The 22861-nt window shown below is 38.0% G+C and overlaps 1 protein-coding gene across 2 annotated transcripts in view; it reads left to right on the top strand.

Moving 5' to 3' along the window:
- The window catches only part of LOC100368590 (kinetochore protein Nuf2-A-like), a 52235-nt gene that overhangs the window by 14662 nt on the left and 14712 nt on the right, over positions 1 to 22861 (top strand). For both annotated transcript variants that reach the window (XM_006819993.3, XM_085501996.1), the window contains exons 2-10: positions 1098 to 1238; positions 10282 to 10442; positions 10619 to 10680; positions 15235 to 15332; positions 16635 to 16745; positions 17749 to 17868; positions 18522 to 18784; positions 19243 to 19434; positions 19825 to 19912. In XM_006819993.3, coding sequence (XP_006820056.1) covers positions 1128 to 1238; positions 10282 to 10442; positions 10619 to 10680; positions 15235 to 15332; positions 16635 to 16745; positions 17749 to 17868; positions 18522 to 18784; positions 19243 to 19434; positions 19825 to 19912 — 1206 coding nt within the window. In that variant the 5' untranslated portion in view covers positions 1098 to 1127. The remainder of the gene's footprint in view (positions 1 to 1097; positions 1239 to 10281; positions 10443 to 10618; positions 10681 to 15234; positions 15333 to 16634; positions 16746 to 17748; positions 17869 to 18521; positions 18785 to 19242; positions 19435 to 19824; positions 19913 to 22861) is intronic.

Below are 22861 nucleotides of genomic sequence, written 5' to 3'. Positions count from 1 at the left end.
AAATGGCAAATATCCAATGGTATGATATACACTAACGGGTTATGGCATGCATATAGTTTAGACAAGTAAAAACACAAAATTGGCAATTTTTTGGACAATTGTAACTCAATAATAGAAATATGTTGTATTTCTGTATATATAAACACTATATAGTCTCATCAAATGCAAACACATCCAGTCAATCCATTGTGGTCTTGTGGGCCGGTCAGTGATCTTGAGGACTTGGGTTCAATTCCCATGCCTGCCAGTCTTTTTCTCGCAAACACTAATTTGCAATAAAGCTAAATATGAAAAAAAATCTTTCATTTGCATGACTCCCCATATGGTTCAGCGGATATGTACAATGTCATCAATGTGAGAGATCGCTGGTTCGAATCCAGTACGGTTAGCACTATTTTTGAATGCTAGTGAAAACAGTGCTCCTATAAGTAGGACTTAAATCCTGTCACTTGTGTGAAGACACTCGTGGTACAGTGGACAAGACAGTGCGCTGGGAACTCAAAGATTGCAAGTTCAAATCACGGACAGGACACTCCTACAAGATATGAAAGACGTTAAAAACATAAACAGCATCTTCTGTATATCAAGAACTCAAGTCAGAAAAACAAAACACAAGAATACTACCTCGCATGGAAGCCAGTCGAAGCCAACGAATCGTCGAAGTACGAACACAGTTGACAGCTGCAGGATTGCTAATTTCCCTTTCTAACTCTTCCCCCAAAAATTATATATCCCCCCTTTTAGAATGTATTGACCCACACATTAATGAATATTCATGAGCATAGAAACTGCTAGGTCATGAATAAATTAGCATTTAAAAAAATTTGCATAAAGTGTAGGTACTCTGGAGTCCTGCCCAACTCTACATCCCTACTACACTAATGTCCTTCAAAAAATGAAATACAGTTCTCATTCATCAAAATTCATTCCTAATGGAAGCCATCAGTTCATCGGACTGGTCAATATTCTGTAAGGCCAGAGTATGTGGTTAAATTCCTGCATTCTATACCTCAGACCATATTAGTTTTGTGGAGCTGATCATGGAATGGTAGGCAGGTTATCAGACTTTAAATACCATTTATTTATTATTTACACAGACATTTGAAGACCGCACAATAGAAGATAAAATGCCTCAGTTTGATTTTCCAACTCTGACACTTCCTTCTATAATGGAGTTCCTGGCAGAATTTTTTACAAATTCTGGAGGTTATTGCGAGGAAGATCTTTTAAAGCCTCAGGTATGATACACATGTTATTTATATTTTTACTTGTATTATATTACTCAACAAGTAATTTGTAATTCTCAGACTTAGAGTGACTGGTTATATTTAAGGCATCTGTGCTCTCGCTGTCGCTCGCAAATGGCGTAAATTACGAAATTTGAACAAGATTTACGAACAAAATAAATATCTATTAGTAGGATTTACGAACACATTTTGTACAAAATACCCTTACTTCTAAGATTGCAACAATTGGTACATGGTGATCGCGATCAACACGGAGCTGCCACTGAATGTATTTTTTCCCACTCTAAAGTTATTTTGGTGTCATCGCACATGCGTAGTTTAGTCGACATGCGTTTCAAGATACCCCGCGACATTACTCTCAGTATGGGACAGTTTCATGTCGCCCTTATCAAACACGTGATTCGTTTATTTATTGAAAATGGAGACTACTTCAAAAAATAGCAGACAACTGCTCGACGAGTATTTTTCATGACGAGATGGAGAAACCACTAAATCGTGTTCAGAACCAGAAACCCATGGGTGTCCTAACCCTGACAGCACCAAGAAACGGAAAGTTGATCGTACTGCAGCACGATTTCAGAAATAATGGAAGGTTAGCTGCGGTTCCGTAGCTCTTTGGTGCGACATACAATCTAATTTTGCCCTAACAATTTCATTCGGACGTCTTGTTTTTATTTTTGTTGTTGTATGTCGAACATGGGCCGGCCAGTGTCTGTCACGTAAATAATGCAGTCGATCAAAAAATACTATAATTTGTGTAACATTCATACCGGGCATTCTTAGCATGGAGATCGAGTTACAAGACCGAAAGTTACTTTAGTTACTTTTTCACTTTAATTCAAAAATTTCGATGAAAATAAATAGTCATTTTGCGGGTTTGCATGATGAGCACGGGAGATTACTTCATAATAATATACAGCTTTTTGATTGGCATGGAGTATTTTTCTGAGAAATTTCCCGTGAAAATTTATTCACAGGATGATTTGTGTTCTAGGCAGTGAACTTAGTGAACTTTTGAATGATGACTATTTTTCCCACTGTTAACAATGTGAGCTTATCATGAATATGTTTAATTAATACTGAGTTATTCAAATAAAGGTTCTGGTGTCTACATTGCATATTTTGTTGTGATGTTTTGTTGTACCATCATAAATGGTACATTTTGTGGAGCAGACTGCCTAATTTGATGTCATGAAATTACACACAAAATTAGAGCTCAGGTTGCACCAGCAAGCACCATTTTCAGCATGCTGTCCTTGTTTTCGGCGGACGACAGAGGGGACACTTCCCTCTCCTTCTCTCTTCACCGTTGTGCTCGGTCGCGGGGAAAATGCTCTGCAGTTTCCAGATAAAGTTACTAATACTTTTTTTTCTTGATTAGTAAATTTACTATTACCTAGCAAATTCCTGAGAGAGCCCAGGCCATGCATATTTGGTTGTATATATTTTGAATTTGCTTGGTGTGGCAAGATTTACCGGGTAGTGTCTTTGAATACATTTACTCTAACTGGCAGTAGTCAGAATATCTTGTTATATTTTTGCTGCCATATATATTCATAATCATAACTTGATTTAATAAGACTAAATTCAATGAAAGTTCACTATGGGTAAGCACAATGAAAAGTGGGGGAAAACTATGACTTGTAGACATCATCCAAACCATTGAAGATTGAATATTGTATTTTTATTTCTACTCAAATCATTGTAAAATATTGTAAAATATTTTCGCTTGGAATTAATTTTTGCTTTTTTCCCTATATTTTACATTCAAATTCATCAAAAAACACTGAAAATATATTCCATACAAAACACCCAAAAAGTCTTTTCAGCGAAAATTAATTCCAGCTAAAATTTTACAGTAGATACAGTGCCAACCTTTAAATCCTATACTGTACTTATCCGGGTAAGAGCCCATGCCTGGACAAACGCCCACCCCCCACTTTTGACACAATAAAGAAGTTGAGGTCATATCCGGACACATGCCCAGGGGGTCTTTTTCTACACAAAAAATACCAAAAATGTATTTTCTATTCGTTGACTGTGGTTGTATTAACAGTTGACTTTCTTGAAGTCTGTCGTAATGCTTATAAAAAATCTTTAAATATAATTGTTAATTGCGTAAAACAAGGGGTGAACGCGAAATAGCTGTGACAGCTTTCTGCCTTCAGGGCAGCGCGTTCACTGCTGATTTTTTTTCAAAATCATAACAGTCAGCAAGTCTATAAAAATATATAATAAAGCAGAAACTGTAGATCTTTTTTTGAAATATGTTGTGGCCCTAAAAAAGGCCGGCTGTTTGGTTTGTGCTTCCTTAGAAACGATTCAAGCAAATCGTATAAAGAGAACCGCTAAGCAAGTGTTGCACTCGTTCGGCTTTAGCGTCGTCGAGAATGAAACCAATGTTGCAATATTGTAGCAACCCGTACCTGGGAGAGTGGCTGAAATCACGTTATTTTGGCTTTATAAAATATTTGGTAGCAGCATGGAACTACAGTCAAACCTATGTTAATGGCCACCTGGATACAGCGACCACCTGCCTATAGCGGTCACATCCAAACAGTCCCTACAAAATTTACATGTAAAGTACCCTGTATATAGCGGCCACCTGTCTAACGTGGCCAACGGCCAGGCTTCAGCGGCCGTTGCGATCAGTTGCACTGCATATAACGGCATAGTTCACGGATGTCTTGCAGAGTACTGCCTTAAATCTCGGCCAACTAATAAACTCCAAAGATCACAAGGGAAAAAGTAAGCACGCTTTCACACCTTTCATTCAACCTATGGTTTCGGCAATTATGTTTTATTCAGTTTACCACGTCCAGCACACCGTACCGATGGTCTGGGAAGGCCAAACAAATACATGTAATTAAGAATTTGAAAGTGTCCTGATAAAAACATGCTGTCATTAATGTTTTGTCAAAATATGTATACCACAGGAATAACTTGGACAGAAGCGCTTTGTACCAGGGGTTTTGTTCTATGAATCGAGCAACCACGATGACGACCAGGGGTGAATCGGAATGCCGACGGTAAATCCCTGATCGAATTGATTACCAACAAAAAAACATAATAACTCACTTGTTATTTAGTATCGATATTTATTCACTTTGAACTCCTATAAATATCGAAAAATACGCAAGTAACTGGAACTGAGAGCAAAAGGAAAAAAATCAACGCAACGGCCATGACTGTTGTTTTTCCATCCAAATAAATTATGCTAATTAGCCTGCGTATGTGCGTTCTTGTTCTTCCGGGGTTATGATTACTCCGGTGAAAAGTAGAGTCGTTTCCGTTACTGTGTATCAATCACTGTAAGGGAATATGTGTGCAGTATTGTTCTGTTGTCCAATTAAATTCGTTCAACTTTTTTTTTTTTCGGTCACTACTGCCTCGATACATGCTTTTAACAATGTTAAATTGACCTCAGTTCGCCAGTCAAAAACGCCATGCATATTCACATGTTTCCATTGTTGCAACAGTACAATAACTTGGAAGTCGACCAGATTTCGATTGCCCAAAGTAATGTTTTGAGGGATCAATCATTTCGCAAGTGAGGTAGGTTAGGACGATTTTCGAAGTTGTCACGTAACTGGATAACTACAATAGATAAATGTTCTTTTTGTATACATTGTAGGGATCAATAAAGCGCAGTGTTCTCCACGGTTTGAAAATTAAACAGGGCACGCCAATGTAAACCGGGCGTGGCACATTTGTAACACATCATTGGCATGGATGTTGAAAAAATCTATCAATCTATATATTACATATGCATATATTTATTATTACAAAATAAATGAGAACTTTGAAGAATATTAAGTAAACGTCAGCACATACAATCAGCTGATTTTAGCTTCACGATTCATCACGTGGCGACATCAGTTGTTTACCAGTAATGATCGCATCCAGAAAAAGACGTTACAAGTTTGGCAATTTATTTTACCAATTAGATACATAATGCTTTATTTAATTTTTAGCAAAAAATTGTGATTAATAATTATTTGGACGAAGCAAAATAAAATTGATGTCGCACAAGCGTTCGTAATTGATTCATTAAAAAACTTGCAGATGATCAAACGAAATAAAATCTACACAATAGAAGATTTTCGATCTGCAGTTATCAGTTACTATCAAAAATAATAGAATTATGTATAAAAACAAAACAAAATACATACTTAAAAGAATAATTTTCATTCAAATCGAAAGTTTGTTCATGGCCGTTTTACCAGGGGTTTTAAATAGTGGTTTAAAGAAAATTCAACTTAAATTTCAGTGACATTAGTCAAAATATAAACATTTACATGTTCAAGCAAGCATTTATGTGGACTTCTTGGTGATGAGCAATGTCTGATGGTACATCGGCTGCGCTGGTCGTTTACCGATCATGCAAGTGCATGGCTGTCTTTGTTCTGCTCGGCGGTGACGATTTTGCCGCTTCAAGTCAAGGCGTGAACTTGATTTTAATCATCGACCTTAATTTTTAACGAATTGTTTTACCGATCATGATTTTATATATTTGACGTCACCCTGGCAGTAAAAATATGGGTACGGTAATACACTTTTCTAGGCCACATGTTCATTTTTAATCGTGTTGGAAAAACTTACAACTTTTTGTTCGGTGGTATTATCACCTCACGGTGACCTGCTACGATAACAAGCCAGAATTTTCACACTTACACTTTAAAACAATGAACCAGTTACCATGAGCACGATGAATCATCTTTGGAAGACAATGAGTGATGGTATGTTTTGTAAACAATTCTTTGTCTGAAACCAGGGTGCACAGGAAATATAACAGGGCGCTGACAATTTAAACAGGGCGCCAATTTCAGATAACAGGGCCCTGTTAAAACCCCTAGTGGAGAACCCTGAAGCACTGCTAACTGTCCCTCTCCCTTCTCCTTGAAAGAATTTGCTATAGCTCAGAGACATTCCGATTTATTAGTGTACGTGACACAATAGATATTAAAAGAAACATACAAATTCAGAATAGCTAAGGAAAGCAAGCCAAGTGATTTCTTTAGTAAGAAATGATACTAAAACTGCTGCTGAACATAAACTTTTAATTTTCGGTACTACTCATTATTGTGCAATGGTCAACTTTTGTGAAATGATTTTAATTTACATAATACAATTTAAAATTGAATAAAAAAATCAACATTTTTTATTTGTAAATGTAATAAAGTGTTTGAATACTGTGTACAGTAGTGTGATAGTGTGTGTAAAATGGGGTGCCTGATCTGTTTTAATACATTCATTCAATGCCTAATTAATATTCATGAATAAATTAGTGAACCTGTATAGAAAGGCCATCTGTCTATAAAGGCTAAAATCTCAAAGTCCCACGGGTGGCCACTATAAACAGGTTTGACTGTATAACTATATATAGTTCAATGGTAGCAGCTTGCGAATCCATAACTGGGGCCAGCAATTTTGCAATGTCACGTCAAAGACTTTTTTACCATCTTTCATCATCGCTATTGCATTTCTGTCATGAAAATTATTCTACTGTCGTTGGATAAAAAAAAAACTTCCTATTTCAAGTCCACCGCGATATCTATATACATGTACATGTAGTGAGACATCCCAACCGCTGGAACTTGCTGATGATAACTTTCACCGTGATTGCTAAGCGTTGAGTCTTGATAAGAAAGCAATGTCACGATTTGACCTTTATGATGAAATACTAGTAGTGATGTCATTCTTAGCCAATCAGTAAAGGAGATGCATAAAGGTCAAAGATGATTGCCAGATTGTAAACAAAAGCATCATGTGCCATCGCAGCAGAGTGACCCCATTTTTCTTGTCTCTTTATTGTGATTAGACATGAATGAAAAGTGCCAAGCTGACAGAATGCGAAATCCGTGGATTAAAAGTGCTAAGTCCAAATTGTGTGGGACGATAGCGACGAACTTCAGGAAAAAGTTGTAGGGATTTTGTTTCACGGCTACAGTGACGCGGACTTGGACATTGAAGGTTTTGAGTTTGATGAACGTACAAATAAAGATCTGAGAAGTTTTTTCAAACAGCTATGAATTTTTATAATAGATTTTATGACAGTTGATTCGTAATTTGTCGAGAAATCGAACCGGAAATCATTTTATGCCATTTAACCCCTGACATTTTAATTCATTTTGAGTTCACGTGTATCGGGCGTGTTTGTCGGCGGGAACATCCTAATTCAAATGATTCATCACTGTCGATTTTTATTATTTCTTGTTTATTTGTCTCATTATAAGCAGTACATTAATTTTGTTTTACTTCTAATGTTGCATATTGTTCATTTATTTCCTTTGCATGTTTTCATTTGCCGTTCTATTCCCTGCTGCAGTTCGATCTGCGTGTTGTCAATTTTCACAAATCCCCTTGTCAAACGCCCACCCCTATTTTTTGGCAATTTTCCATGTTCAGGACCCTGGGCTTATACCCGGGTAAACACGGTAAATACAAAAAAAAAGTTGCACTATGGCTTCCTGTTTAATGAACCGCTGCCAACTTTTCACTGCTTCAAAATTCTGTGAATAGTACCATGGGTATTTGTGAGTTTGTGGCTTATCTAATCACTAAGTTCTGGAGTAGGTGGCTAGAAAGTAGGAGGCCAAATTGTGATTCTAAAAATACACTGTACTAGACAGCTATTCATCCAGTAATTGGCTCTTAAAGTGCCTGTGAAATGGCTGCTATTTTCACGCCTAAAATTATCCATTGATAAATAAATATTATTAATTTTTATGTTTCTAAGCATGAATAATTTTTTTTAACTGAAAAAAAAGTGTTTTAAACTCAGTCTACGGCAACTTTATTTTTGTGTATTTTAAAACGAGGCTCCTCATTAGCTTCTTATTTGCAAACAGAAATTCCCCTTGTGACATCAGAAGGGGAAGTCGCATGGCAGCTTGCATTGCCGATAAGTGTAAATAAGACAAATTTCTTGTGCAGTTTTCTCGTCTTTGACTAAATTGTCACTTATGTACTTGTTCGTCGAGGAAGAATGGACCATAATGAACACATAGTATCAATTTTTGTTGCATGGGGTTGAGTTAGATGCGAAATATGTTCGTTCTGGTGTAGCTGGTCACTGTGATCGTCGCAGACACCGGCGCACGTTTGTACACTGTCGCTGGACAAAATAGAATTTGACGACGGAATTATCTCGTTATTTAGCAGGTTACTAAGCACGTCACTACACTGTTTTATTTCAAAATTAAAATAAGAGAACATTCTAAACATTAGACTATAGTGAAAAACGACAAATTACAGTTACTAAATAAATGACAGCCTCGTCGAAATAAATTGACATTTTGTTGAAATAGGTGAACGTGTCGGGTCACGACGAGGGCAAGTGCGTTAAAAGCGGCGTTTAATTGGATAACAAAAATAATCGAGATCGACACACATACAGATAAATTCAGAGTGGATTCGAGTTAGCGTGATCCATGGCGTGATTGTCATAATTATAACATCATATTAAAACTTGGTGGAAACACATTGTCCAAGCCCGGATTCTTATTTCATAAATTATTACGCAGAGGTATGGAGGTAAAAAACAACAACAGAAGTGTGAATTAGACATTCAACAGCAATCACCAAACAATTCAGAAACTTTTAGCCTTCGAAAATGAAAACAATTAGCAGTGTGTAAGGCTGTGTAATTTCCTGTTTGTCCGACGCTTCGTTTTCGTTTCACTGTCAAAATTATTGCTACCTTTTTACTTAACAGGGACTAAATGGTCTCTATAAAACGATAATCAGGATCGCAAAAAAAGTCAACTCATTTGAAACACTTGCCGGACGTCTCTCTCTCGTCTGAAATCCGCCTCGGTGATCATGGGCTGGTCCGTTATCTATTTCTTTCAAAAGTGTTGCGCCAGGTTTCCGTTGTCGGCGTTTCTCTTTAAACCTAGTTGTTTTTTCATGTACGAGGACAGTTTTTTCAAAAAAAAAAGAATCTGAGGTTAAGTGGCTTTCGTCCACTGATGTCGCACCTTGGGGTCGATTAGAAACGTGTGAATACTTACACTATGACTATACGTTTCACTGCAACTGCCCACAACACAACATCTAAAAACTCCCTCTCAAAAAAATAAAATAGACAAAAACAAAAACAAAAAAAAAAACAACGCCGATCGAAAAATGTATATCGTTTAAAAGTATACTGAATGACCAGGGGTATGACTTCTTCTCACATTTTGTCATTTGGTGGCGCACTTTCGGTGAGAGTCGTAAATCCGGAAACAGGCGACCGTTTCAGGATAGATTGGCGTGGCTACAACATGAGAAATATCCCAATATCCCAAATTTACTTGGATACGAGTAATCGTTTTCAGCAAAAAAATCAATAACTGCCCATTTCAGTGGGACACAGATCTAAAATGGGAAACGTGAGGGTGGGCATTGCACCGGCACTTTAAGGTAGAAGCCTATTCATATTTTTTGAGAAATTTGGTCACAAATCGCATGACAATGTTCATTGGTTTATTATGTAAAATCATGAAGCTATTGTCTCATGGCACTATCAAATAGCATTCTTTTGTGTGTTACAGTGATGTATTTTGAGAAACTTGTACTAATTTTTTTTCAAAAATAGCTATTTTTAGAACAATTCCATAGAGCGCAATGTTAAACAAAAATTGCATTTTTCAACACTTTTTAAAACCTTGATTTTTGAAAAAATTCAGGAAAACAAAAAGTAGGCCATCACTAACAATATATTATTTTTTCAGCCTATGTCACCAGTCTACAATTTGAAATATGGCATAATATCTCTGCCATAGGAACCTATGGTAAAAGCACTATACAACTGCCAAAATGGCAGCTATCCACTAAAATACAACCATGATTTTCTCGAAAATTAACCTGGTGACCCCCATTTTTTTCAAGGTCAATATTCTTATATTGCCTGGAAGTACAATATATTAAAAAATGAAGAAATTCTGGGTTTTTGAAATCATGAGTAGGCATCTACCTTAATGAAGCCCCTGGAATTCTAAAGTATGAACTTTTTACATCAAAATTGGAAAATTAATTTTTTTTTCAGCCAAGCAAAATTCGTCAGCTGTACACTGATCTCTTAGCAGTATCCAATATGCCTGTTCATCCAGAAAGTTTCAATGTGCAGCCTTTTCATGGTTTCCATCATGCGGAGCACCCAGAGCTACATGAAGGCTCTTTCCCATTGGTCAGCTTCAGCTTGGTCATGTAAGTTTAAGTAGTGACTAAAATGTATGGAGAATCATTGAGTACCTTGCATAAAAAATAAGTTATATTTTAATGATCCAATATACAAGTGATACAATTTTGGTGTACGTTTCCCTTTTACTTTTACCTTATAGAGTACTGGTAACTATTTTTTTCCTTTTCTTTTTCCCCTGTAGGAAGCGCTGTTTATCATCTTGTGGAGCAACTGATTTCAAGATTTGGGATCTAACTTGCCCAAGTAAGTATATTTCAGTTAATTTGGATTTCATTAACTACAAATTCCACTTCCCAGACTAGTTAGGGACCATAATTTTGAAATTATTATGGGTCCCAAATGGGAGAGAATTTTCTGTAATTCTATTTACCAGGACTTTCTTTAAAAAAACATCTGCGTCAAGATATGTGCATTTCATTCACTCATTCATTCAGACCTCTTATATTCTGTTTATATAATGACCCTTTGCATCAAGATGTAGCTGTCCTGGAAAGGAGCAGTACTGAAATCTGTCCCGATTCAGACATCCTAATTCTGCAACCAACCAACAAAACTCCAGAATGGCAGCCTGCTATTTTTATCCAAAATAGCAAAAAGCCTCCATCCAATTTCTAGTCTAAAGTATCAGATATATTAATCTTGATGGACTTTGAACTCATCGTTAGTCTTAGTGATGATCAAATGTGGATTTGAATTTTTAGCTCCACTGTAGACTTTGTCGAGCGGAGTTTTTATCATATGAGTCAATGTCAATGTTTTACTTTTTCGACTTCTTCTTGAAAACTACAAGCCTGGATGCTTTGATACTTTGTGTATATGTACCTTGGCTTCTCTTAGATTTGTTTATTTCATGATGTTAATTTCAATTCTCTAATTTTGATGAATATTTTTGTAATTTTTGCTGAAAAGTGATATTTTTGACTACTTGTTGAAAACTGCAAGTCCAAGTGATTTGATATTATACAAAATGTATGTATAGGTACAGTACTACATGTGGACCTCTCTCAGATTTGTTCATTTCATGATACAAAATGTATCTTCAATTTTGATGAAATCAGAATATTTTTGTAATTTTTGGTAAAAAGTGATATTTTCAACTTCTTGTTGAAAACTGCAAGTCCAAGTGCTTTGATATTATATGTATAGGTACAGTACTACATGTGGTCCTCTCTCAGATTTGTTCATTTCATGATGATATCTTCAATTTTGATGAATATTTTTGGTAAAAAGTGATATTTTCGACTTCTTGTTGAAAACCACAAGTCCAAATGCTTTGATACTACATATATAGGTACTACATGTGGACCTCTCTCAGATTTGTTCATTTTGTGATATCTTCAATTTTCTAATTTTAGTGAATATTTTTGTCATTTTTTGTGAAAACTGATATTTTTGAATTCTTGTTAAAAAAACAACAAGTCCGATTGCTTTGATTCTATACATATTGTTCATTTTCTAATGATATCTTCAGTTCTTTCATTGAAATGTGCATTGCTAACAGTGGAGCTATCTCAGCTGACAGGCTGCTTGTTCTTTAAATGTCTTACAACAAAATTTTTAACTTTGAATAATTCTGCTGCTATATCTAAAAAGCCCGCTGACCAAATTGCCAATGTATTGTTTAGGAATGTTGATTTGTGTTGTGACGAAGTCCGTCTGTACGTACACCCATTGACAGATTTCATTCAAACTTTACATGAAGACAATACATAATGTCTTACATATGCGTGTCAAGTTACTTTAAAATCGGCGATAGGCGGCCATTTTGGATGTAACATTTGCTATTTCTGATACCTAAACGTGTCCGCAGCAGTTTCTCCGAGATGGCTGGGCCGATTTGGATCAAACTTGATATGATGATCATACATATTTGGGTTATATTTGGCACGTCATATTTTTTTCGTGATTGGAACAAATATGTCCAACTGCTACTTTCTCTTGAATGCAATGAACGTTTCTGTTTAAATTTTGTACAAAGACAGTATACCAATAGATACATCAACATGAACATTATTTTTGTAAATTGATCCAATATGACTGCCCAATATCCAATTCTCGTGTAAAAAGCACTAAATCATAATTTTTTACAAATCCAATGACTTCATCAGCATCAAATTGACATGTCAGATCACAAAATTTCTAAATATTAGAGTAGGAAACATGGAAAAACCTTGTCATTTTTAGCTCCGCTGTCGACGAAGTCGAGCGGAGCTTGTAGTATTACTAATACTACTTACCGTCGTCACCGTCATCAACTTTACATTTTTGACTTCTTCTTAAAAACCACAAACTGTATAGCTGTGAAACTTACTAGGAAGGTACCTTGGGTGCTTCTCTCAAAGATTTGTTTATTTTGTGTGGATATGTTCAATTGTCTTATTTATAGCGAATATTTTTATCATTTTTGGTCAAAAATGATATTTTCGACTTCTTCTTGAAAACCACTAGCCCGAATGCTTTGATACTTGGTATGTAGGTACCTTAGGTGGACCTCTCTCAGGTTTGTTCATTTTGTGATGATATCTTTAATTCTCTAATTTTGATGAATATTTTTGTCATTTTTGGTAAAAAGTGATATTTTTGACTTCTTGTTAAAAACCGCAAGTCTGATTGATTAGATATTACATATGTAAGAACTACATGTGGACCTCTCTCAGATTTGTTCATTTCATGATGATATCTTTAATTCTCTAATTTTCACGAATATTTTTGTAATTTTTGGTAAAAATTTATATTTTCGACTTCTTGTTAAAAACCGCAGGTCCAATTGCTTTGATTCTACATTTCTAGGTACTACATGTAGTCCTCTCTCAGATTTATTCATTTCGTGATGATATCTTTAATTCTCTAATTTTCACGAATATTTTTGTAATTTTTGGTAAAAAGTAATATTTTCGACTTCTTGTTAAAAACCTTAAGTCTAATTGCTTTGATATTATATATACTACATACGCATACAGGTAGACCTCTCTCAGATTTGTTCATTTCGCAATGATTTTGTTCTTCAATTATCTAATTTTAATGAATATTTTTGATAAAAAGTTATAAAAAATCTGATTGCTTTAATACTACATTGTATACATATTGTTCATTTTCGAATGATATCTTCTGTTCTTTAATTGCAATATGCATTGATAACAGCGGAGCTATCTCAGCCGACAGGCTGCTAGTTGTTAACTAGTCTTTACTTTCATGTCCCAAATAAACAGACCGGTACTTCCATTTATTTTTTTCCCCGAAAAAATCCACCTGGTACATTCTTATTCGGGATGGTACGTTTATTTATTTTTCTAAATCGGACCGATTAAAAAAAAATCTTGATTTAAAAACAAAAATCATGCCTTTTTTCTATGGAAAACGAAGCCAAAATATCACACTAAAACATCGGTAAATCTCTTCCGTGTTGCTTTTACCATGAGGTGGCTGAACTGTCCATTAACATATTTAAATGCCCTATGGTAATTTGAACACGTGGGCACCATCTAGCATTTTGATTGGTTAACTAGCGACTTAACCTATCCGGTCAATAAACACGTCTTGTGTGCATGGATAACATGGCGGATATCGAGTGTTTACATGTGACCGAAATCATTCGCTTATGATGAAACTAAATTGAATTTTACTTGCATATCATAACAATTCAACGAATTTATTTTTTGTATGTTATAATAATCACTACTGAGTACTAATCAACAATTGCAACACTTCAAAAACAAGCAAGTTATTCACTTGTGAAATACCGCATGACCCGCTATTGTTACCATGATCATTTGTTTTAGAATATACTTTTCATTACCAACAAAATTTTATAAAAGTAAGTAAAAGTATTTTTTGTTGTCATGTGAATATTTTTTTTTGATTGACTGTAATTTTCCAACATTTCGTGACGCCTATTATAGAACCAAATTTATACCTTTCACTCCTCCTTGACGCCTATTTTAAAAGATTATACGATATCTTGCTTTTCGCCAGCCACGAAGGTCACCCTGGACGAACTTGATAGATACTGCCGACCATTCCGTGCATTTTTATCGACACACGGCGACAAGCAAATCGAGAAAAGTATTGTCCTTGCAACAATTTCGCACAATAGGTCACCATTGTACCGTGACTGATTAATTATAATATTTATTCAACACTAAAACAAACTACAGTGAGTTGTTTTTTGGTCGTATATAAAAATAAAATAAAATAAACTACATTAAAATACAGTAAAGTTAACCAACTAAACAGAATGCTAAATGAAGCTAAATAATATTACAAACACACAAAGAATCGCAATAAACTTGTACGATACGATATGGTATAGTTATAATACAATACACTAGCTACTATTGCTAAAGAGTGGAAAATCACATTAGAGTCATAACTATGATGGAAAGAATATTTTAAAATTTGGTGGAGCTGCTCATATCTCATTCGCATACATTTTTGTATGTATTGCGCAGTTTCTCAGGCCGATTCGGGTAGTGATTGGTTTGCTATTTCATTACATATTGCAGCCTTTCAAACAGAGATTTGAAGTATATAGCTAGAAATGCATCATTTGTTGTCCATTTATATTCCTAATTACAAGGAACAGTGAAAAGTTCGCATATACACCAGTGAAAGCACATTTCAGAAGCAAGGAAACAATTTACTGGTCATTTTTGAAATTTTTCGAGGGGTATGTTTATTCCGGGGGGGGGGGGGGGTATGTTTATTAGATTTTGAAGAATTGTCCGGGGGGTATGTTTTTTTGGGACATGAGAGTAAGGGTACTGTGGCCTTGATAATGTTTTTGTGTTTTTATTACAGAGCCTAAACGGACATGTCGCTTTATCAGTGCTCTTATAAACTGGAAGCGATTCACTGATAATAGGCTAGCAGTGTATGATAAAATCAAAAGTGATATGGTAAAAATTATCTTCTTTATATATATATATTATACCCTTGAATTGTTAATACTGAGAATGGTGTATTACCTTCCCCAAGAAGGAATGCAAATCAATAATGTTAGCAAAGTTATTTAACAGTTCTTTACAAAATCTGTCAACGGTTTGGTATTGTTCGAATTGAAAAGTTCGCAAGTAATATTTATGACAATTTTAGTTCTATTTTGTTTTCACTATCATCCCTCGTTAACTACTTTGACAGTACATTTTAATAATGTGGACATGATTTTCTTGATTCTTACTATGTTTGACCCTAATGCAAAAATGCATGTATTTATCATACTGGACTTTGTAAGCGCCCAGGGTTCTCTACTCAGAAAATCTTGATTTTTCAGGGTGGGCGCTTACCCGAGCACCTCCCTCGGAAAAGAGTGAAAATGACAATTGTGCTTTGCTTCACCATGTGACAAATCGAGGGGGATATTACGTCTTTGAGGGAAAACAAAATTACGAAATTAGTTGCGTCGTCACAAAAAATATTACCGCACATTATTAAATACGTAGCACCCAAATTAGAGTCTGGAACACAGTCAAAGTCAAAATCTTCATTATTATCACCTCTGACAAATGTGTTGGATCGTATGCAAACACTCAATGAAAAACATTTCCGCCATGATGACCAAATAGGTCAAGTCTACTATTAACTAATTGTGCTGACACAATTCCTCGGAAATTCCCGGAGAATTTCTGGTAACGCAATGTGGAAGTGAATTATCGATGTCTGAGTACGATCTGTTGGAATTGACTTTTCCAAAAAACGGTAACTTGTAAATTTTTGATAGGTAAACTGAATATGACATGAAATATTTACCACATTTTCCTTTCATTAACAGATCATTGTCAAAGTGTAGTTTATGTATAGTTACTGTGGTCTACGCATTCACAACATATTCACGGCGGTCGATATCCACGTTGTATCTTATAAAAAAAATGATTACCAGTATCCGTTAAGCAATGATCAAAGACCAAGTTTTAAATTAGTGGCATTTTGAAAAGGTGGGCGCTTAGCCAAATGTGACCCCGAATATAAAAATTGCGCAAAAGTGGGGCGGGTGGACGCTTGACCGGTCATGTGCACTAAAACGGTCCAGTATGGTAAAAAGTATCTTCACAGCTTCTAAACAAAACAAAATTGAATACTAAATAGGGTTCTAGATTTTTAACTCTTTCCCCCAGTGTACATGTTGTATTGCATCTTCTGTAATGTTGTATTGCAAAGCTTTGTTCTGGTAAAAATATCCGTTAATTAAAAAATTATCGCAGGTTACACTACAGGAGAGGCGAGCTGAGTTGTTGGGTGCTACTAATGAAGCAAAAACCAAAATCAATAAAATACAAGCCAAGAAAGCTGAGAAAGAGCCAGAGTTACAACAGGTGTGTACAAATAATTGTACGTTTGCTTTGTTGATTGATGCTGCATACATTTCCAGTCCAAGTCCAAGCACTGATTATATTGTGGATGAACAAACATGCCTTGTGAAATCAGTTGTCAATATGCAGTCAGTAACTTTGTTATGTCAACCGTTCACTGGTAGCCTAGTGGTTGTCTCATCAGACTCATGACTGATAGACCCAAGTTGAAATCCTACCTGAACATCAAAAGGGTCGACCCCCCCTACCCTGGGTGAGTGTAACACAGACTTAATAGGAAGACCTATTCCACTGGCTGAGATTCATTCCCTAACGAATGCGACTTTGGGGGATACCTTAGTTAAGGTCCGCAGGTGCTTGTGTTCGACTGAGCCTGGTTGACGCCAGGATAGCACATTAAAATTGCCATTTGATAGAGATGGCCACACAGCCCTGTCATGTAGTCCCACACATGAATATGACTTCTGTGGCAAAAATGCACTATGTGTAAGCACTAGCACTTGCAATTTGCACATACAAAAAAAAGTCAGGAGAGACAACAGTGACATTTCATGTCTGGAACTGTCGCCTGGCACAAAAAACTATTTAAAAAAAAAATTGTTTTCAGCGTTTCAGTGTGTTTTAGATCATAATTATGCCTAATTCAAACTGTTTATTTTTTGAGGTGCATACCTTATTATTAGAAATACTTGTTACCAGTTAAGCTACTGAATTGAAAGTATAATAATCAATTATAAAATGTAAATCTATCTCTGCATATTATTGACTTGTCATTTCATTATAGACAACTTCTTTCGAAAATCATGTGTTTGCATTCTTATGACCAAGATCGCTGACATCATCTCTGGGAATGCAACGTTACTCATGTACTAGCAGGTTTACTGTGCCTCATTGGTTCTTAAATGGTATGGTGTGGTAATGCTATGCAAAGCTAGCAGTGAAACTAACCTGGTGATAACCCTGGATTTTATACTGACTGCTAACTTTGTTTATTGTTTTTCCACAGTTACAAGAAGAGATAGATGCAATGACTATGAAAATGAGTGAATATCAATGGCATCAAGCAAAAGTACAGTCAGAACTCCAACAGACAAAGACTGATACAGCTGACAAAACTGCCAAAATTGCAAGTTTATTCATTTACTCGCAAACCATGTCACAGTCTGTCCATGTTACTATGTAATAGTTACAAAATAATAGTAAAGTCATATCTCATGAAAATATTGTGCATCAATGCAAGTATATGTGTACATGTACATAAATGGTGTAGCAACCCGTACCTGGGAGAGTGGTTGAAATCGCGTTATTTTGGCTTTATAAACTATTTGGTAGCGGCTTGCGAATACATAACTAGGGCCAGTAATTTTGCAATGTCACGCCGAAGACTGCCAACTTTTTTACCATCTTTCATCACTGCTATTGCATTTCTGTCATGAAAATTATTCTTCTGTCGTTGGATAAAAAACTTCCTATTTCAAGTCCACCGCGATATCCATATGGTTAGACATTTCAACCGCCGGAACTTGCTGAATGATAACTTTCACCGTGATTGATCTATGAGAAATTTTATTATTTATAATGCTAAATTTTATAAGCTTGCGAGGTTGACAAATATTGATTAGCAAGCAAAACAGATCACTGTGACTTTTGTTTTTGTTTTTATAGCATGTGGAAGTAAATGTGTTGTTTACTTGCATGAATTGTAACTATTTATTATTCAGATTTGTTTATTAATTCACAATAGCAACTAAAATTGATTGTTTTTTTGTTAATACGTAGGACCAGATTAAGTGCCATCAATTGGAGCTGAAAGAGCAGGCCGACAAGCTGCGGTCTCTCATAGTACAGTCACCAGAGAGAATGAAAAGTGAGATCATGCGCACTAAACACAACATTCAAGCACTGCGTACTGCTAAGGAAGAAATCAGTTTTAAGATTCAGGACCTTGGTATATTAGAAAGTAAACGAGAAGCATCTTTGGAAAATGCAGTACAAGGTGTGAAACTCATCTCGGCTATTAATACAGAACTGCAGAAACAAAGGTTGGTGGCTTAATGGTTAGGGAGTCAGCAGCAGCATAACTATTGTATCTGGATCACTATTAGAAATACAGACATGCTTGTAAAAAAATATGCAGGGTGGGGTCTGTCATCTCTGATGGGTTTCTTGTTTACTTTGAGGTACAGGAGACACAAATACAGTGGAAACAGGTAACTGAGAAACACGACTCTTATATGCTGTATAAATTTAGTTTACAGATGGAAGAATCTGCAAGAATTACAGCACTACCCCCCCACCCCACACACACACACATCACAACCAAACAGGTTTTACCTGTCATTTGTCATAAATGAGTGAGAATAAACAACTGCTTTCATCAAAAATAAATCTCAGGTAAAATATCATCTGACAATGAAGATGAAATTTAACCATCCAAAAAATCCTGTCCACGGTATCAATAACAATTCCTCCTCCTAAAGCAATTATTTCAAATATGCAGGGAAGTGGAAGATACTCTGAAAGGAGTGCAGGACAAGCTGTCTGGCCATAAAGATGTACTTAGAGACACAACCGCCACTGTCAACCAACTAAAGAGACAATGCACAATCAAACATGATAAACTTTCCAAGATTCTACTACAACATGAGAGTAAAATGAGATCGATAAATGAAGATATACAGGTCACTGTCAAGTAAGTTCATTGTTTATTCTCTAGATTATTTAGTGCCACACTGATCACTAGGACCATGAATGACTTCATGGCATAGTATTTTCATCCAGCATTTAAACAAGCAGCCTCTCGCCTGAGATAGCTCCGCTGTTAGCAATGCACATTTCAAATAAAGAACTGAACAATATGTATAGTATCAAAGCAATTTGACTTGCAGTTTTTAACAAAGCGAAAATATCACTATTTACCAAAAATGACAAAATTAGAAAATTGAAGATATCATCACGAAATAAACAAATCTGAGAGAGGTCTACATGTATCACTTTTCACCAAAAATATTCATTAAAATTAAAGAATTAATGAAAAAAAATGATTCAATGATTCCATTACTACTATCTTATCTTTCTATAGAGCACGAGAAGCATTGAGGGAAAAACAAAGTGAGACCAACATAAGTGTATCAAAATTGAATGATGTGAAACTGAAGAAACGTAAAGAGGTAATTAACGACTGAGCTCAATGCCTAATATTGAAAAAATCTACAAAGTCATTACATGCTGCTTTATTGGCCTTCGCAGACGAAGTCTGTCGAAGGCTTATAGATTGGGTTCTGTCCGTCCGTCCGTTCATCTGTTTCTTACCTCTCTTAACTTTGATATGCTCTGTCCAATGTATTTACTACATCACCTACCAGAAAGTCCATGGAAATAATAAATTCCATTTGTTACTCGTAGGCTTAACTACAGATTACAGCCCCAATCGGAAACTATTAGGGAATATACCCTGTTCACTAAGAACACCTTAGGGTAGCATTCCCTATAGGAAGAAAAAGGCCTCTCCTAAGGAACCACCCCGCGCGCGCGCGCGCGCGCGGTGGCCACGCAAACAAGGCGTTATCCGATATTCCCTTTCGTTTCCGCTGAACAACGGCAGCAATAATTTTACGCTCCGCGCTTTTACAAGCAGGCGAAAGACAGGTTACAGTTTTCTGACTGAGAATTTCTCGTGTGGCGATCGTCTCATTACGGTAAAGGCTTTTCATTATTAGGGGCCTTTTTTTGCCTGTTTTTAGTTGAATTGCCGGCTCAGCTTACTTTCACCTGATTCCGAATTTTGGCGTGGTGAATTTACCCGTTTCTTTTTTCTGTCTCACTTCGTAATTTTTGCAGACTCTAATAGAATGCCCAAGTCTCAAAAAAAGTTGAAGAACGTCCCGCCTCAGACGGAACGTAGGACATGCTCTTCCTGCTATACGCTTATGCCCAAGTGGGATCCCCATATGTGCTGTCACTCCTGCCTTAATTGCGCGAGGGACTCCGGGGTTTGCCTTGAGGGTATTTGTGATTTGTGGGACCATGAAATGTGGCTCATGTGCGAAGCAAGGTGAAAGGCGGAAGGCAAGCGATTGAAGGCTGGTAGAGATCGCGGAAAGAAGGGGAAATCCCTTACTGCCGCTAGCTCCAGTGTGTCGGCTTCTAGGATTGAGAAATCTTTCCCTACTACACTTGGTGGTCACCGCGAGGCTCGCCTCTGTTCGACAGCCGAGAATTTGGGAGAGTTGTCACGATTTAACTCCCTGCTTGAGGTGGTGGGGTCATTGATTGAGACAAGACCGCCGGAACAGTTTACCGCTGAGGTAACGCAAAGGGCGGTCGATAGTGCGGGAACACCGATGGTAGATCTCAATTCTCCCAACGTGGAGTGGGCTTCCCCATCGGATATTACTGAGGCTAATTAACATCGGTCAACCGCGGTGAGATCGGAGTTCCCGGTCACCACGGCGACTGACGTTGATAAACGGCGTGTTCCCTCTGGGTACGCCGACATCGGCACTTAGTCCCACGATGAAATCGGCATGTCTTTTAGAGACTGAACCGGTTCAATCCACCGGTACTTTACCGTTACCGACGCAGCCTGAGTGCATTGCGCAATCACAGGGACAGGCCCAGTTGCCTCCCTGTACCGGTGCAAGTCAAGGTGGAAAACTACTTACCCAGGGTGAAGAGATGGCTTGGACAGTCTGAATGCATAGTCTGGCTTCAAAAGTCAACTCCCTTCAGGTCAGTGGGGGGACAATTCCTGGCATGGACCGCCTTACCAACCGGAGCCCAGCTGTCCCTTACTAATATGCAGTTAAGGTTGTAGTTGTGAACCGTGCAGTGATGGCCGCGAGACTCTTGTTTTGCACCAGGCCGGTGGTACCCCCCCCCAGATGGGGAGTCGCCTTTGGACCTGTTTTCATCGGCGCTCTTCTCTCCCGCTGCCGGCATGTAGACCACACCCGCAGGCCAACTCCCCTGGGCACTTCGTGTAACCCAGGCTATGGAGGGGGCTCAGAGGGCGATGGAGGGGGGGGTGGCGAATGGTACCCTTTGGGGGAAAAGGACAAACAGCTTGAACCTGGTTTCGGAGCGGTTACGTCCAATGCCTTCCGTTGGGTCAATCAATACCCCATTGGTGCTATGCGAACCGTTCTCCTGAGTGGGACACTCGCGTGGTACCACAGCCTTCTCCACGGGTTCCCCCGTCCCGATCCCGCAAGGCAGCCCAGGTAGGAAATCCGCCGCTCGTAGCCTCAACCTACGAGGATCAAAGCGCTCATGGTCTCCTTCGAGGGGGCAGAAGAAGTCTAGGAGGGGGTAGCGTCAACGAAAGCCCGAGAAACATGGCGGGGCGGGGGGGGGGGGGGGGGGGAGTCTCTTTGAAGGTTTCGCCGGCTACCTGGACATGGATGGTGGTACGACTCCGGGTCTCCCTCCCCGGGGTCCCCCGGCTCAGTCTCCCCCTCTTCGTCCTCCCATTCTGGAGGATGGAGTTCGGGAAGCACTAGCTTCGAACCCCCGTCTGCTCCTTCCCGTGGGATCGCGCCTTATGCAGCACATACCAGCCTGGCGCAGGAGGGTCTCTGATCCCTGGACGCTCGAAGTAGTGTCCCGTGGGTATCGGATTCCTCTTCAGTCTCACCCTCCCTCAGGTCTTTTGCCGAGGGACGAGGTCAAGGCAGAGACGATCCGACAGGAAGTAGCAAGCCTTCTGGAGAAAAGGGCGATACGCCTAGTGGGGAACCCCCGTGTATCACCACGGTTCTATTCCCACATCTTCCTCGTTCCCAAGAGTGGGGGTGGGGGGGTGGGGGTGGGGGTGGCGTCCAGTCCTAGACCTCAGTCGGCTGAACAGGTTTGTGGAACTCAAGCGCTTCCAGATGGAAACACCATCTTCGGTACTTCTGTCGGTGCACTCAGGCGATTGGTTGGCGACGCTGGATTTGAGCAACGCTTACCTCCACATTCCCATTCACCAATCATGCAGCCGGTATCTCAGATTCCCTATAGAGGGCAAAATCTATGAGTTTACCGCCCTCCTTTCGGTCTGTGCACGGCACCATGTGTCTTCACCAGAGTGCTAAGACAGGTGACAGGGACCACCACATCAATTGGTTGAAGTTGCA

This window comes from Saccoglossus kowalevskii, chromosome 8 (assembly GCF_978046115.1).
Source record: "Saccoglossus kowalevskii chromosome 8, keSacKowa6.1, whole genome shotgun sequence".
NCBI classification, from domain to species: domain Eukaryota; kingdom Metazoa; phylum Hemichordata; class Enteropneusta; family Harrimaniidae; genus Saccoglossus; species Saccoglossus kowalevskii.
The sequence above is the reverse complement of the archived record's forward strand: the minus strand, read 5'-3'. Positions and strand labels throughout refer to the sequence as shown.